We start from the raw sequence: 18,875 nt of genomic DNA on the forward strand, positions 1-18,875 counted from the left end.
TGAAAGTAACAATCCAGGCACACTTGGTTAAACAAATATTTATTACAATGACATAACACAAACTACACTACAGGCAACATACAACACACAGGTTACTTTATGTATAGTATTTACAAACAAGACAGTTCAGAGGCCGAACATTCTAATTAACCAGACCTTAAATAAAAAACTCTTAAATACTGCCTACTGAGGCCAAATAAGAGATAAGCTGCCTTCTAAATAAATGTTATACAACCTGCAGTTGAATCTCTCTCTCTGGACCCAGGATGCCACAAAATAAATTAAAAAATACACCCACAAGCAGGAAAGGCATCTTTAACCAAGGTATCTTTTACCCAGGAAAACCAAGTACCCTAAAAACACAGAATAGTATGTTCTCTTTCTAACAAGGTTCAAATACTTAGCTCCCGTCAGGTTTGATTTGGATAATCATGAAGAAGGGGCTCTTGACTGGCACAAGCTTCACATCCCAACTCCTCTGGACTCCTCTCTCTTCTCCCTGCTTCCCTTGGTTCTTCCTCTTTTTGTGCTATTAATGTGATCTTATATTGTAAGTGTGTCTGTACTGCTCTGTAACAATCATTAATCAACAACTTACATACTGTAGGTATACTAAGGTAAACTTTACAATTTGTTCTGCTCAAGGGATCCCGAAGACCTCAGCAAATATCCTCTCTGCTTTGAAGTTAGAAATGTTTACCCTTCTAAGTGTCACAAACTTTATCTAAACTCTAAGAGACACTTTTCAGTCACCTAAAGCTGTAACAATATTATATACAGTATATACAATTATTTGAATTGTTTTATTAATTGTTCAGTATTAAATTTCATTTTTGTTTTGTTCTGTTTAATTGAGTTCAGAGTTTAATGAAACAATTTTGTAATACAAAGCAATGAAAAAGAATGGAAAAATACTGTAATTTTGTCTTTCTTAATGGTTGTGATCTAGACTAAGAACATGGATTGTATCTACTAAAGTATAATGATTTATAACACAGCAGAGGTACTCAGATTTCATAAGCAGTAAATATAAACAACTATTCTACAACAACTACTTCATTTTGTGGATGGGAAATCAAGTCTTTCCCATCTAAAGACTAAGAAGCATTACCTGATGATATTCATTTAGTTATACCAAATGATTATTTCTGAAGTTTATTGATATACTCTACAGCAGATATCCGGTTATTGATTTTTAAAAGGGATTGCTTTGTGCTTCAACTATCTGCTTCTTGATTGTTGTTTTTAGGTAGCTAACCTTGCCAGCTCCATTTCGACAAACGACGATGGGGTCAGGATTGTTCAGATGGCTGCAAGCCGAATTGAAACTCTGTGCCCTCAGGTATGAAGCATGTTGCATGGAAAATAAAACAAATTTGTATTGTTTTGGGGGTTCTCTAAGAGCTTTGTTTAGTTAAGTTAAAAGTTTTATATTGTTATTATTATTTCAACTTTTAAATACATTGACACTTGAACAATTTGCTGCCTTTCAAAAACTAGATGTTGTAAAAACAACATTTTATAGTAACTGTGTCAGCATGTGCAGGCTGCAAAGGAACAACACTTGCTTTTATCTTTTAAATAGAAACAGATTCATTGCAAAAACTCTGAAAATATTTCTGCTTTCATTTTGTATATTTCAACTTAATATTTATTTGAGACATGCAACAAGTTTAAAAATAATGGATTAATAAGCTATTCTTGGAAAGTGTCCATGTTTCTAGAGGTCAATAGGTATTTTATTTCTTTGTCATCTTAGTGTTAATGGTGATGATTTAACTTTAAAGAGTATTTTATCTGATTCAACAAGGTGACAGCCAGGCTGTGCATGAGCTCTCAGTACACACACACATATTAACATTCATTTCTTATCAGTACAAGTAACTACTCTACTTTTCATCTTCTAAAAGAAGTTTGATAAGTGCCCCTTAAGCACCTGTATATGTGTTACTTTTCTCATTATTTGACTAGACAAGGTAACCTGAGGGTTCACTGTAAGCATTGCTGCTGTTGTGTCTTTTGTGATTCAGGCAAGTAAAACTAATGGCTCCTGCAACATGAAAAAGTTGTGAAGGATATTCCATGGCTCTGGGCTGCTAACTTGTTTCCTGTTGCTTTTCATGATCTGGGCCATATTTTAGTACGTTATATTATGAAGTGCTCTGAGGTGTTTTGTAAACTTAGAGCATTGCCCATTTCACTATTTTTTATTACACATATTCAATTTTTCTTTAAGGATATGATACATATAGAAATTGGGTTTCTGGAAAAGTAATATATTAGGTGGCAGCAGCCCAAATTAGTTGCATTATAATACAGCAATGCTAATAGTACTAGTTTTAATACACAAGGTTAAAGAGTGAAGTTGTTAATTCACAGTTTGTGATCTATTATGGAAGGTCTTGAGATTTCTGACACAGACACTTACAGACAGTGTTGAAAATTATATTTCTTAACAGGATCAGTAGTGACATAAGCATCTTGTTTTGATTTTGACCAACTAAGATCTTAATCTCACTCAACCTGCAGTTTTGATTCTGCAATTCTTAGAAAATATGATGCAACCTACAGTACCTGTAGATGATGGAAAGAGTTGATGTTTTGGCAAACTGCCAATTTTAATTTTAATCATGGTTTTAATTCTATTTAATCATGTTTTTGTTTATGTTTAACTATTTTTGTATTCAATTTGCATCACTATCCTTTTAAGAAATGTTTTATAAATACTGTAGTATTTCTACTAATAGGTACAAAGTGTTTATTTCTTGAAAGAAGAAGAGGGAAAAGCCTTTTGGTTGTGGAATCTTCCATAGTTTCTTCAGACTTCTTCATATTCAGCACCTGAGAAAATAAAATCAAAACATTTTTTTCTATTTTTCAGTGTTGAATTAACCTCTACTTGTTCCTTTGTAACTTGCACAATGACACATCTCCCCACTGAAAACTAAATAGATTATATACTTGCACAATGTGACCCTCATGTTATCTGGATTTCACTTTATTATTTAACTTATAACAAACATGGTTTTGCTCTGTGCAATGCTATTGCAATTACAATGGAACGTTTTAGAATGTTATAATAATATATTGATCTTATAAGATCAATATTATATCTGGCAGAATATATTATATTTATTTAATACATACATTTAATAAATTGTTTAATAAAACGTTAGCTACTGACATTAGCCTTCATGTTTCTTTCTTTCTTCAGAGCCACAAATCTAGCCAAACGGAATGATAACTTTTTTTAGGAGCATTTAATTAATGAGTCAACAATCAAGCCCCGTAATCCTATAATTTTGTTAACATATAACATTATTATCGCAAAATGTTTTGATGGGTACAATGGGTACAGTTATATACACTTATTTTTGAATATTAAACTAATATTCTGAATTGGTCTGTTCTTTATCTCCCTGATATGATAGTACAATTTTTTTGTTTGTTTGTTTTTGGTTTACTATAATAAGTTCAGATGATGCAGATAATATATAACGTAGGCAAGTATAATGTGTTACATGCAGGTAGCAGAAACGTCCACCCATTTTCTAACCGGCCTATCCAGCAAAAGGCACAAGGTGGGGTACACTCTGGTTTTATATGATAATAAAAATTCCAATCTAAGATACTTAACCAAGCTTAAATGGGAATACTACTTATGAAAAAGACTTAGGTTTTTAACCTGACATCATTTTCATTTCTAAATCAATGGTTCTCAACCTAGATCCCAGCAAATATCTGATTATTTTGTTTATGTGCTTCAGCTAAGTTTTTATTCAAAAGCAAAATGATTTTAATTTTCTAATATAGGTACAGTATATGTAACGAATCTCCACTGAAGAGATATGTGGATCCTGTGCAGACGCAGGAGTAGGTAGGTGACGAGGCAGGCAAACAATCCAGTACATCAGGCGAGTTTGTGGTCAAAAGGAGAAAGGTGGTTCAAAATCCAGGACGTAAAAATAATGGCAAACAATCCGAAACGAGAGGCAAGGTCCAAAGTCGAAAGGCAAAAGGAAGTCTAGAATCCAGAAGAATGCAAGGTACAGAATAAACGCCAGGCAGAGCTCTCAAAGAGTAGACTCAATACCGAACAGCCAGAAGCGGGTTTGAACGGCTTAAATACTGCAGCCTGGCTCTCTTGGGGGCTGGTCGTGACAGTATACATAGAAATTTTCTTTCAGCTCTTAGAAGTTGTTTGTATGTAAGTGATATCAACAATTGAAATGTATGTTGTCTGATGTGTGTTATTTGATCCTTTTACAGTACATTCCCACCTGTGTCGTATTTGTCAGAAATAAGTGAGCAAATTTTAAAATGCAATAGGAAGGACTGCATGCTATAGGTGTTGAGAAGAATGTACTTTAGATTTTCAAAGCAAGGACTAAGTACAGAAAAAAGGTTAACAAGCAGGAAGAGTAATTACATGCATCAATTAACACCAGTGATTAAGGGCAGAGTTGGAATGACACAGTGGTCACTCAGGACCATGGATGAGACCCACTGTTCTAGAAAATATGAGGAAGCAATAAAAGGCAAACTGTTAGGATTTATAATTAATAATATACAGCTAAAATCAAGCAACTATTTTTTTAAATTGTAGAAGGCACTAGAAAAACCTTTAGAATATTGTTTACAATTTTTGTAACCGTGTAATTAAAAGATATTTCTACTTAGTTCAAAGAAGAGCGACCAGATATGTTCCTAATCTGGGTGGCAAAAAGAACTTGAGAGAGGAATATATTCAAATATTCAAAATGCAAAAAGGCATTGCCAAAGTCAGCATAGTGGATGTTTTCAGACACTAATGGTAGAAATGGGGAGGAGAATAAAATTTAAAACACAAGGTACTTATTTTATTCAATTTTCACAATGAAAATTTAAAAAAAGTCAAAGGTGATACTCTGGGATCTTTTAATAAATAACTGGATGATATTGGTTACCTATTAGCTACCAAATGAGCTAGAAGGACATAATGGTCTTCTCTTTTTCTATTTATGCAAATTTATATTTATTTATGTTCAAACAGCACAATGATATATATTTAAATGTAGCCAGACTGCTGCTTATATCTGAATTTTTCAGGGTTTTAAATGACCACTAGCAGTCATTAGTGCTTATCAAATGATAACATGTCATATGGCAAAATTCTAATTTTCCCCAGAGGACTGAAGTACTCACCAGGCCCAGTCATATTTAGTAGCTGAGGACTGACAAGACCAAGTTTCAGGTTCAAGTTGGCACAATTTGAATATGTTAAGAATACAATAAATTAATCCTTTGTCTGTTTAAAAATTCCAGCATGTTTACAGGTGTGTCTTATCATCTCTTCATCCATTCTACCTGAGAATACTCTCTTGTCCTTAAATCCTGAATAGAAAAAAAGATAAATGCCATAATGTCTCTTACAAATTTTATTCAGTTTCTATACTAGACAGAAACTATTCTAAAAAAACTTAGAACATTAAACCTACACAGTAGTAAAGAAGAACTGACATTTTCCATTGTTAATTACACATATAATGTAAAAGAGGATGAAACAAGAAGACTTTTGACATTAATCGTGATCCAATTGAAGCAAATTATAAGCTGTACCATCTCTCATTTATAGTTTTTTTTAACTCTAACAGGATTTACTGTCATAAGGAATGTTAAATTAAACAAAGAAAATGTTTTAAACACTGTAAATTCATGCCATGGGAATAATTGTTCTGGTGTTTTATAGCATGCAATTAAATTAAGGCCCTTTTTTGCTCTTGATTATTGTATGTTGTGAAATGAAAGTAAGTTCCTTTAAAAATAACACCCCCTTTAATTTGATTTAATAAAATAAGTCATATTAAGACAGATACTTTAACTTTTGGAGTTGCCAGAATTCTATAAATATCTTTTTTTCTGCTTTGCAAAGAACCAGGATCTTTAGTACTTCATTTTCTAGAAAGAGAAAAGCTTTAAATGTATTTCCGAAAAAGTGAAAAATCATAAACATCTACAGTAATGTCTACCTTGTATTTACACTCATTGCTTTTGCATACCAGTACAATATCAATATACAGTAGAAGTCTTAAAAACATGGCAGGCTTAGAGTTAAAAAAATCCTTACACTCCAGTCAAAGCACTTTACAGTTAATAGGGACTCCCCTCCACCACCACCAATGTGTCGTCCCCACTTAAAAGATGTGTTAAAATATCTATTATTTGGGTGTGTCTAATACTTCTAATATTGTGTCTAATATCTATAATTATTTTGTTTTGTTTTTAGGTTCTGTTCATTTTGCAAATAGTGTTTTCCAGATCACAATTTTAATAGATTTCTAATTATGCACTTGTCTGGAGAATTACAGTCCGCAGGTTCAGTAGACTCAAAAACCATCTATTTCTACTCTGACTGGCAATGTCTCAAAATGTCCCATTTTGGAAATTCTCACTGGAACATTCTAATAATGCAGGATGTATTTTGCAAATGTATTTAGATATTTAGAAGTCTTTCACAGCAGTGATCTACAGAACAACATTGTTTTATTATTGACTCGATAGATACACATGTGTATAGTGACATATAATGCTCTCATTTTAACACATCCCATAGTGTAGACACATAACCTGGCAATTCACAATTACTATACACTTCTATTTTTAATTCAGCCTCATAAATTTACCTAATGTTGTGGCAGACTGTGACTATGCATTTTTGTTTAATTTAACAACCTTGTAAAATGGAATATATATATATATGAAATGTAAAAAATAATTATATTTATTAACAAGAGACAGCAGAAAATTGCAGAAATATTTTTTGAGAATGCAACCAAAAACTGTGACCTCCTCCCAGAAAAACACTTCACTTTCTGCATGTTGTATTTATTTAATTTGAAGGATTAAACCTCTCTACATATAGAGACTGAAATTGCATGGCGTCTGAGTCTTTTACAGCCTGTCTTCAATGATGCGAATAGTAATGTTTTGTTCATTTCCTTATTTTTTGTAAACCTTAGATATTGCTGCGCCAATCATGATCTTCCAGTACTCAGAAAAAAACTCTGGTTACTAAACCATCTGTTTGGAAGTGATTGAAAATCTGAACTATCCACATGAATTAATCATTGTGTGATATTCGATTCCCCTCAGTTGGTCACACTCATTCTGCTTGTGGTGATAAAGCAATTGCAACAGATACCATGTTTTGCAAAAAGATGTTCTTCCAAGTAGACGAAGACATCTACTGTACCTAAAAAAACACATTGCTTATTAAAGGTGAATCTGTTCTGTAACAACCTGAAAATAATTCCATCTCAAATATTTTGACAGAGCCTATATTATCATTTTGTAAACCATAATAAACAATGCATTTACAACTTAAAGAGAAACAAATTGTTCTGTTGAATTTCACAATTGGTCAACTTTTTTTGTTAAACAATCGTTAAACCTAAAGCATGGACTGCTTGTTCTCATTTCAACACAGCTATCACTAAATCTAGTTATATAATTTTAACTCATCCCACAAAGAATACAATAGCTGCAATGATAGATAATCTGTTGTTCACAATAATGTTTTTTTATTACAACTGCAATTTACAGTAGCTTTTGGTAAGGGCTGTACTATACAGTTATTTCTTACTCGCAAAATAACTGCTAGTATTTTGAAAAATGCCAATATATGTTGATTGTTTTCCTTTGAATGTGATGGTCTGTATAAAGAATCACATTAAGGAATCATGGGCTTGGCATATATAAAGCTTTTAAATCCTCTGAAGTAGCAGTCATTATTTAAATTTCTTGAGAACTCTTGCAATATATGAGGAATGTTAAAAAAAAACGAATCCCCGGGCTTCACATAAATAGATAAAAAAACACATTTACATCAGATGCCTTGATCTGTGTCTTTCTCAAATACATTACTGTGCACACTCCCCTTGGTGACATTTTTCACTTTGCAACCAAAGCAGTGATACCTTCCATCATCCCTTGGCTTTTCTTTTTTAATTTTCATTCTATACAAAATGATTGCTCATCTTCACAGTCTAATGGAGATTCAATTTTTCCGTGATACTAACCCAGTTGTCCACCTTTCGGTGGCTATACTGATAACACAATCACTACATGTTTATTTAATCAATCATTGGGTGGCATTTTTCATGTTGGAAAAGCTCAGATGTAACTGAAATTAATTGCTATTTATTCGTTGCTTTTTATGATGGAGGAAAAGAAGGTTCATTTTTGTGCTAATCACATTATTTCTAAATGTGCATGCTCTCAATATATATTCCCTATTATATTACCTCTTAATAAACAGTGGGATTTAAAATTTGAGATAGTTAGAGTTATGAAATTGCCTGTAAAACTGTAGTTCTCTTCATAAAATGATTATACAATCTGAAAAAAAAAAGATTTAACTGAAATACTGGCATCTTTGCAATAGTCTCAGATCTCTTTATTTTCCAGAAATAGCTTTGACATTTATTTTAGAAAAATCTGTATAGTAGTCTTGTGTTAGTGTGTTCTTGTTTCCAAAGAAATTTAAGAGCACATTCAATTTTAAATGACTCTTTTAAAATTGTGCAATATTAATGTATGTCTTTGAGTTGTTTTAAATATACATAAAAGAACTAAATTAGCCCACCACTTATTAATGAAGATTTGTGTTACACACAACAGGAAGAGGATCAATAAAAATCTGATTCCTTTTTTTAAATGGAAAGAAGTGATTACAGAATACTTCTTGTATAGATCTTGTATGACTTTAGGATTTATGTATTAAAATACAATATATTTGATTATTACAAGTTCTGGTTAGATGGAGTTATGCAAACTTGATAACTATTTTAGTGATGGGTAAAACAATATTTCTCAATGATAATGTCGCTCAATATTACACTTTTTAGTTGTTCATATATAAATGTTAATTTATTCATAAGTTAAATCTTACACCTTAATAGAACTATAATGGTTAGCTGTGATACACACTGCATAGTTTAAAGCATGATGAGCTTTCAATATAGGATTTTGTATAAAAGCTGGTATATTTTACCTCTGCTCTGGTTTTGGTTTAATGGTTTATGTAATCTTTTATGGAACTTTTCCAATAATTTCTATTTCCTTAAGATTGGAACATTCATCTAAAGAATCAGGTTGCTTTTGATGTTATTCATACTGTGTTAATTTGACTAAGTTGAACTTTTTTTTCCTGTGATTGTATTGTAGTAATGACTGTTTGTAATTATGACTAATTGCAACTCTCATCAAGTTAGTTTAAAAATAAAGAACATAAAAAGCCTTTACATTGCAAATAGTTGCCTCAAACAAACGGTCCTTTTTCAGATGAAAAGTGAATTATTGTATTTATCTTTCTTTCCTATAAGTGGCTTAGTGTGGACAAATCTATGCAAAATCAGATTTCACATGCATTAGCTCAGATTGTTTCCCAAATTAATGAGGTATACAGTAAGCATTTTAGAAATTACTCTCTTCAGATAATATCACAATTAGGTATTCAGAGAAGATGTTCTCATTAACTTAAATTCAGTATCCCACATCATTTAATTAAGTTAATCGGGGAAATCATCTGCTATATTCTTCATTAAGCTACAGGTTATGTTTGCATCTTAATGCAGTAATGAAGGACAGTTGCATTGGAGACAATGTTATATACTTTCTTCTCCTAATTTTGTCAGTTTCCATTAAAATAATCCTGCTACCTCTTGTGCTAGAAATAAAATCAGATTTTTAAAAAACAAAAATGAAGATACAACAGACTATTACCTGTATCTATTAACTCTTACTAATTATAGTTCCTTGGGTTTTGTATTGAAATGTCTTTGAAATTTATGTTCAGCTTCATTTGGACTTGAAGAGGGGGGCCAGAGATGAGTTGACCTCTTTTCAAAGATGCATCTCATTGCTCAAGAGCTTTTGTATCTCTAGGAAAACTGAGGCAAATGTATTTCACTCAAGTGTCTGATAAAATGAAGTATCAATTGTAAGGCTGGTAAAAGACTATTTCTACTATGAGGTATTCTATAGCGTCCTGTCAGCAGCAAATTGAAGGCTTCGGAGGGGTGTGGGGGTGAGGATTCTGACATCTCTGCCTTCAGGGCAATGAGGGTGAATGTGCTCAGCATGGAGTGAAAGAAGTGAGAGAGATATGAAATACTATTTCACTGTGAACTATATATACATTAAAAATAGATGAGAGGCATATAGAAAAGAGGTGAAAGTCAATATCAGAAAAATTGCACCTTGACAAAGGATCTGCAATTTACATTTTGATCAAAATAACATTTAATTATTATCTAAATAACATGCTAATTATCATGATCAGAGCATCATACTCATGTGCTATGAGTTTACTATTCTCTTCCAATAAATATAAAAGGCATTATTCAAGAAAAATCAGTTGCCATCCAAATAAATCATGGATTGATAGACTCCTTTTTCTCCTTGCAAAGCACAGTTAGGAAATTCTAGCCAGATGGAAGATTGGGGAACTAACAGCATTCTCTGTAATGTATTTGTTAATGCCTCCTGTAGTTATGTGACAGAATACCACAGTTGCAAGAAGGTGCTATGCATTTAGCAAGAGACAGTGGACAGACCCAGCCAACAAATAAGGTTACAAGAGGAAGGCAGCTGCTGAAATTCTTGAAGGTGTTAGTGCTGAAGGTGTAACAAACATCAAGTGATGGATAGTGACAGACTTAGAAAAAATGGAAAAATGAGCAGTTTGTTCTTTCTTTTCATGAAATTACTTTGTAAGAAGGCAGAACAAACTATTATGAGGCCAGAATTTGACAGCCTGCCTAAAGCATTGATGAGAAATGGTTACAATATGAAGATACTACAATAACAAAGAAAAATAAGCCCTATTTAATGGAATGGCTTTATTGCAGTATTATTTAGGGTAGATTATTCTGTTCTTTTAGCAGTTAAGGCTAGTGTTCTAATCATCTGTAGCATATGTGGCAATGATATTTAAAGTATTACTGCATCATTTAATGTTCTTATTCTGTATGTTATTTTTTTTTCCCTTTAAGAAAGACATTTGGTATCTGTGAAAAAAACTCCAATCATGATCATATACAGTAGGTCTATATGATAAGATAGGTCTCATTCAGTGTTTATTTGTTTTGTTACCTCTCAGTTACATTAATATGCTTGCATGCATCCACTGTAACATGCTACATAAACTGAGCCTCAGTGAAATCATCCTCATTTGTTTTAGGACTTGTCTAACAGAAAGCTGTAAATCTAAAAAGAGCTAGTTTGAATTGTAAACTATTTCGCATCATTTGAAATTATTATTTTTTTCATAATCATTCAATTTGTCAAATGTGCCTTGAAGTTACATTCAATAAAATTCAATAACCCCCTGTAACAAAAACAGCTAGTTTTTAATTCGTTCATATTCCTTAACCAGAATTTATGATTGAAAACTCACTCTTTGGTCTTCTCATCTTCCATATACAGTACCTCTAAAGGTTGATCCAAATTGTAATGTGGGCAATATCTGGGAAATTTAAACTATTTAACATTGTACAAGTTAATAGAAAAAATATTTAATACTATGTACAATGTTTCTAATGCCAAAGATTTAAAAAGGATAAAAAAGATTTGCTTTGAATTGAAAATGCAAATGAACCCTGCAATGATTACTTCACACTGTTTGTCATATAAACTGCATTTTACTGTAGGTGCTTTAAGTTTACATTATCAGTGTGTTATTTACAATCTATAGATTGAAATCCCATTAAGTTATCTTATAAATCAGGATGAAATCTTTATTAAACAGCCTTGATAAAAAGACATCCTTAAAAAGTCATAGGATATGTGCTTGCTTCAGTAACATTTTTAAGTCATTCCTTGAATTTCATTGATATTTATAAAGAAACACAGAGCAGGTTTGTTGACAACAATACTAGCAGAGGACACAGTGTTTCTGAATACTGGTAAAAGTCTACGCATTCATACTTTTATTTATTTTACAGTGTATACTGTGTATATATTCATATCTACTGTATATTTATTTTATATCAATTAACTTATTGCTCTGAGAAAAAGCAATTCGGTTAGATGGATGATTTACTTGCTTCATATTCATAATTTATTCTAGTTTCAAGAAGTAAAGAGGATTAGAGGATTTGGTCATTGTTAAAAGTAGTCACATTTTCATGCAACTAAATCTCACTTTGGTCAACATTCAATTAAATAATTTTTAACATTGATGATCAGAACTGGCCGAGGGATAGAGATACAATAAAGTTATATTGCTTATCTTAAGACTATCCTTTCCTTTTCAGGCACAATCAACATCTCTGAGGTCTTGTCTCATTTAGTGGTCATTTTGAAATGCTCACCTTTTGTTAGTACAAGTAGTTTAGTATACTGTATGTACATCTTTAGGTCTAATCTAAACTTCTCAAACTTAAATGTATTTATTGATTTGTTGTCCTTAGTTCTTCCTTTACTGTACTTGACATTCATCTTTAAATGTGTGTGTTGAATGAGCACATATGTACTTCCTTATCCCTTCCTTTAGGTCAGTCCTTGTGTTGATTGTAATAAAAATAATAACATCACTTTATTAACCCTATACAATTTCTTGCATTAGGAATTTGTCTTTTCACCTACCCCAGCTTGCTCTCCATGAGACACACAGACACACAGATAGGGAGAAAGCCTGGGGTCAGAGCGCAGGGTCAGCCATTGTACAGCACCCCTGGAGCAGTTGCTCAGGGGCCCAGTGGAGTAGGATTCCTCTGCCGGCTGTGGGATTTGAACTGGCAACCTTCCAGCCACAGGTGCAGAACCCATTCTACCCATTCTGCTTCTTGTATATGATTTTATACAAACTTTTTAGTTCATACCTTTGAATCATTTGACAAATTGCTCAAATTCTCTTATTAAATAAAACCATAACCATGGATATTATATGTTACTAATAATAGTATGTTTCTATTTACTTTATTAATCATTCTGGTGATAAGACCCCATGCCTTGACACATTAGTTTCAAGGTGGTAGTACACTGCCTAAAGAAATTGTCTATTAAAATCAGTTGTACATAAACAAATGCGTACTCACTTCAACGAGTTACTGTACTCTAGTATTCGAGATTTAAATTTGTATGTCTAAAGCTGTAGACAATGATGTACACAACACAGATGATAATACACAACACAGATATCTGTTGTATTTTAAAGAAGTATTACATTACTATGTTGCTGCAGTAATTAAATCCGTCATTGTAAAATTCCATAGCAACTGGGAAATGAAATACATCAATAATAAATCAATACAGTTGATTTTAAAATACCAAAATCACTTTTAATAATTTTCCATTACGTAAACACACTAACACTTTGTTTTCAATCCCACTGCTCTAACTTTATAATTAGTTTCCTGGTACAGGTGCTCTTAGTATGTCCTTAGTAAAGAACAAAAACAAATATTAACTGCCATTTTTCAAATTCTAATTTTACCCTGAAGGATTAAGTCATTATCATATCATACTTGATAAAATGATTTTCAAAAAATGAAAAGTGCAAAGATTAGCCTACAGAAAAATTGTTCATCAAACTGCTTATTAACATTTTCATTCAAAGTGATAATTACATTTACAATTGCTTCTGTATTCAGTGAAATACAGGAGTAATATGTAGTCGGTTGAATGTATAATTATTTTGTCTTTATATTAATGAGGCTTTAGATGAGAAATTCACATTAGTAATATTGGGAATTCTGAGATCTAGTCAATGTGATATTACATTTATAAAAAGTTGAGTGAAAAACATTAAACTTAAGCAAATACAAAAATGGACACTGTTAAAGACTTATACAAATATAGTAAATTTAGAATCATAAGTTTAACGTTTTTGGTAGTTTTCAAACATGTTGACAGTGGTGATTTAGTAAGTTAAAAATAAAAAAAGGCATAAGAAGTGAATATAAAAATAAAAATAAAATTCTGGCACAGGAGCTTTTAATTCACAATTTTTGCACATTATTCCCACTACAATAATCTGTAAAACCTTCATTAGTTAAGATATGTAAATGCTGAATTATGTAAATTATTAGATACATATTAATTTTACACTGGAGTGCTGGTGATGACTGAGCAACAAGATCTAATTTTAAGATAAGAGTCATTTTCCAAATATTTCTTTTGGATATTCACTCTGTTTATGAGCTTCATCATTTCAATGTAAATATTATCTTTTGGTTAGGTGATATACACTTTAAATCACTAGCACTTTGTCAAGGCCAATGTTTATTTATCCATGTGTATTTTTTGGCATTGGGTAATAACAAAATTATAAAGTTATTTCTGCTCTATCTCACCAATATTAAAAGGGCATCTGGTCTTAATTACAAAAATGTCCATAATCCTAATTGAATATGCAATCATCTCTAAAGATGACTGAATTCACGTTTTTGAACAATCATCCATTAACAGCAAATTTCTGATTTCCTACATTACCATTTTACTTTATAATCTGTCTGCCACAGTGTAAAATCTGTGTCAGAATATGTCGATTTCATTTTCTAGATGGAAGTCTGGGTCTTACATATCTTATGATTAAGAAAACAGCGGATTGCAAGTCTGCAAAAGAAGTATAGAATATTTGTAAGCTTTAAATAGACAGTTGTGTTGTTTCTTTCTAGCATTAATGCAGTTAATACGTGTTGTAAGTAATAAGGATTGTTTAAAATTAATGAAAATGTTTTGTGCTTAACAGATTGTTTTGTGATAGAGAGATATGTTATGTTGATGGATTATCGAATGGTGAACAATAAAGATGCTGATGAGAGAACATATTTATAGTTTCCATAAATTTAAAACAGGAAAGATAGGTATTGATTGGTGCTCAAACAATAAATGACTCACAGTTCATGACAGTTAGTGATTAAGACATGAAAATTTAAAAAATGAGAATCAGACCGCAAATAGATTACCTTGACGATATTTTGGTAGGTAAGGGAGGGGGAGAGGGTAGCTAGTTTTCAAGGCAATTGGTTGTTTTAAATTTAACTTTGCTGTATGTTTTCAATTTTTTATGAATAGTTTATATGTGTGTGTAGAAACACCAGTAGCAAGGACAGTACTGGGGCCCCTACTATTCAGCATTTACATGATCCCTGTTGGTTAGCTATTGAGATCACTTGGTCCAAATTATAATTTGATACTCAAATCTATGTCCATACTTAACCTGACACTGAAGTTATTGTGTCTGCAATCTCTAATTGTATCTAACATAAAAACCTTGATGACCTAAAATTTCATTCATTTAAACTGCGACAAGACTGAAGTCATGCTTCTCAGCACCTCCCATCAACTTTGTAAAGTCAATTCAATATCTTATCTGTGGATGGCACTGAACTTTGGCGGGATATTTTGTCCAAGATTGATGTTTGACCCACATGAGTAAAATATTGTAAAAACATCATTCTTACAGACTACAGTATGTCCTATGTTGTCTCTGACTGAACTTGTCAACACATTTGTCTAAACAAACTAAACAAACTTCAGTAAGTCCAGAATTTGGCAGCCAGAATCCTGATCAGGTCACATGTAAGTGATCACATTACTCCTGTCCTGGACTCCTTGCACTGGTTTCCTATCAGGTTTCAAGTTGACTTCAAAATCCTCATGCTCACCTATAAGGCTAGACGTGGTTTGGCACCTCAGTACCTGTCAAACTTATTATCCTTCTACCTCTTTACTTGCAAATTATGTTCGTCTGACTCTGGTCTCCCGTTTGTCCCCCAAGCTCACCTTCATAATATGTGTGACAGGGCCTTCTCTTGCTGTGACCCAAAACTCTTGAATTCTGTACCCAAGAATATGAGAGTCACCTTCCCTGAACGCTTTCAAATCCAGACACAAAACTTTTATTGGATTTTTTATTTTTTTATTTTATTTTTATTTATTTATCTATGCATCTTCTACTGAATCCTGAATACTTGTTGTTATAACCCCAGGTGTCTAGGGGTGAAGGGTAATATTTAGGATGGATTTGGATGCAGATAGGTTTCTGGTGAGGGACTTAGGAAGCGTGACAACAAGTTTGGGATTCAAAAGGGATTCATTTTAAAAGTGAATTAGTGACTGGAACGTATACAGAATACAATAAACATACAGAGAAAAGGAACTTGAGCAGTGCCAAAGGAAAGAAAATAACAAAACCAAATGGATCTAGCTAATATAGTGAGGACTAACCTAACTAACCCAAACAAACAAAAATCAAAAGGTCTTCGGCGTCTTTATGTACCCTAATCGTAACATTAATGGGGGCTCGTCCGGTGTGGGTTATAATTGTTCTTATTCTGTTATGTAAAGTATATTAAGAATCAAACTTTAATGGTGCTGTATACTTTGAAATAAAGTATATTATTATGAAACTTCTGTACCATCTCAAACACCTGCCCTTTGATGATTAGTAGAGAGAGTGCTCCGTTGCCTCGCCTAAAGTCATCGCAGGTTCTTTTGTTTTTTTGACATTGAGTTTGAGGTTATTTAGACTACACCATTCAACTAATTCAGCTACTTAATTCCTTGATACCGACTCATCATTGTTTATGATGTGCCCTATAAGAGTAGCTGACATTTTGCAAGTGCTTTTATACAGAACTGTACAGTTTGAAGCATGAAAAACAGTTGTCCTATACTGTACATGTTACAGAGATGAAACCAGGCAGGTTTAGAAAACAACATAAAATGACATTAGCCTGGGCCTGAGAGAGTGAAAGCAACTGTCACGCCCTCTGCAGCCAGAGGGCGCTCCTTCTCTGTCCTGTCCCTAGTTTCCGGTCTGCTGTCCTTCCTGTCCCTCTCTTTCCCTTGGGATATATATTTCTGGGTCTTGCACTCTGTCCTCGCTCAGCATTGACGTTCGGATGTCCTGAGACCCGCCTAGCACCAGGGCGCCCCACGTCTGCTCCCTGAGGGCATAAGTTTCTATACGGCATTCCTGAACTCTTTGCACTAATGAGCCCGGGCCTTTTTCCTGTCTCGCCGCTACGCATATGGGTCTTTTTCTGCTCTCCTGCTCCACACGGTTAGTCCCTTTGGACGTCCGTGACAGCAACTCAATGACAACTTGTAGGCACAGTGTACATTTTAGGATTTCACACTTTTTCAGACAAAATATTAATTTAAAGTGTTATTGTATTAATTTATGTGTTATTGTGCATACCTATAGAGTCTATCTCTGAATCTATATAATATAAGAATATATCATGTATGCATTTATACTTATACAAATTGTTGTATCTACATTTAAATAGAACCTAACACTATGATATGTAGTGCATTATAAAAGTATTCAGACCTTTTCTATGATGTTTCTATTTGTGGAATGTAAAATTATGCCTATTTTTATTCAAAACTTAAAAGTTCAAACTGAAGACTTCTAAAGGCAAGATAAGTTGCAGTGAATGTCTGCAAAAACTAAAGAGAAAAGACTCCAATATGTTGTCATCATAAGAGTGCAGACCTGTAAACTATTTGGTGGCATCATGATTGCCAACAATTATAGCTTCAAGTCTTTTTGGATAAGTCTCTACCAACTTCACGCACTGCAATAGTGTAGTATACGTGCCCACCTTTCTTAGCAGATTTGCTCAAGTTCTCTTAGTCTGCTTAAGGATTGCTTATGAACAATACTTTTCAGGTTTTTTCACAGATTCTCAACAAGATTCACATCAGGAGTTTGTGCCAAAGAAGGACATTCACTGGCTTATTCTTAAACTATTCTATTGTCCTTTGACCTTTGTATTATAGTCCTGCTGAAAGATGTTTTTTTTTAAGTTTTGAAGTTTTAAGTCTTCAGCATGTATATTTTCCTCTAGTATTTGCCTGTACTTTGTTCTGTTAATTGTTCCTTCAGTATTAACAAGCTTACCTAATCACTTCTGAGGAGAAGCATCCCCATGGCATAATGCTACCACCCCCATGTTTGAATTTAGTGATGGTTTTTGACAGGGAGATGAGCTGTGTTGGATTATCACCAAACACAATGCTTAGCATAGACCAAAAAACTGTATGTTGGCCTTGTCTGACAACAACACCTTTTTGCCAGATTTTAAAGAAATCACTCAGGTGCTTTGTTACAAACGCCATGCTTTACTTGAGATGGGTTTTCCACTCGGCCAAACAGGCCCAGCTTCGTGCAGTGACTGGTATATTGTTGACTGGTGGACATTTTCTTTAATCTCTGTTGTTTTTATAACAAATATTAATTGCTACATCAAAGTGTCAGGACTACATGCTTTAAAGCAAGAAAATGTAAAAACTGCAAGGATCTGATTTTTTGTAAGGCACTTCACCTAAAGTTATATTGTACAAGGTATACTAAGTTATATTGAAAATGTCAATTTTAAAGGCTTTTCATTAAAAACATACATGGAATATGATTTATTCATAAAGTCATCCCTTTGATGCCTGTGTTATCAGAACTGCTAGATAGATGGGGATAAGGTACAGTATATAGACAGTGTCTTCAGAGCAGTTAATCTGGAGTTAATCTGACCAGATAAACTATGTTGAGTGAGGGCACCAGATTTTTTTTATTTATTTATGAGTCTAGAATTTGGTGGAGCCGACCAGCCAAGCTCATGTTTTTAATTTAAAGGATAAGCTAATAAAGGATGAATGACAGCAGAGAGTAGAAAAAAAGACAGGATATGGAGACTGAAGGGATAAAAAGGACAAGAGTGTTCCAATATTGTAATACGAGTGTACAAGAATTGCTCAAGATCTTCATTGCCTTTATTCCTTCTTCATGAAACAAAACCAAGCATTGGGCGCTAAAGGCAGTCATCTCAATTGTAGGAACGGCATTGTATTTTTTCTTATTTGTGAAAATATTTAGTTTGGGT

General features: G+C 33.0%; 1 protein-coding gene across 1 annotated transcript in view; it reads left to right on the forward strand.

Moving 5' to 3' along the window:
* LOC102699018 (catenin alpha-3) overlaps window positions 1-18,875 on the forward strand; it is a 545,540-nt gene that overhangs the window by 412,339 nt on the left and 114,326 nt on the right. The window contains exon 10 of the mRNA XM_006630805.3: window positions 1,250-1,342. Within this exon, the coding sequence (XP_006630868.2) occupies window positions 1,250-1,342 (93 nt within the window). The remainder of the gene's footprint in view (window positions 1-1,249; window positions 1,343-18,875) is intronic.

The sequence above is a fragment of the Lepisosteus oculatus genome, chromosome 4 (genome assembly GCF_040954835.1).
Source record: "Lepisosteus oculatus isolate fLepOcu1 chromosome 4, fLepOcu1.hap2, whole genome shotgun sequence".
In the NCBI taxonomy this organism is placed as follows: Eukaryota; Metazoa; Chordata; class Actinopteri; order Semionotiformes; family Lepisosteidae; genus Lepisosteus; species Lepisosteus oculatus.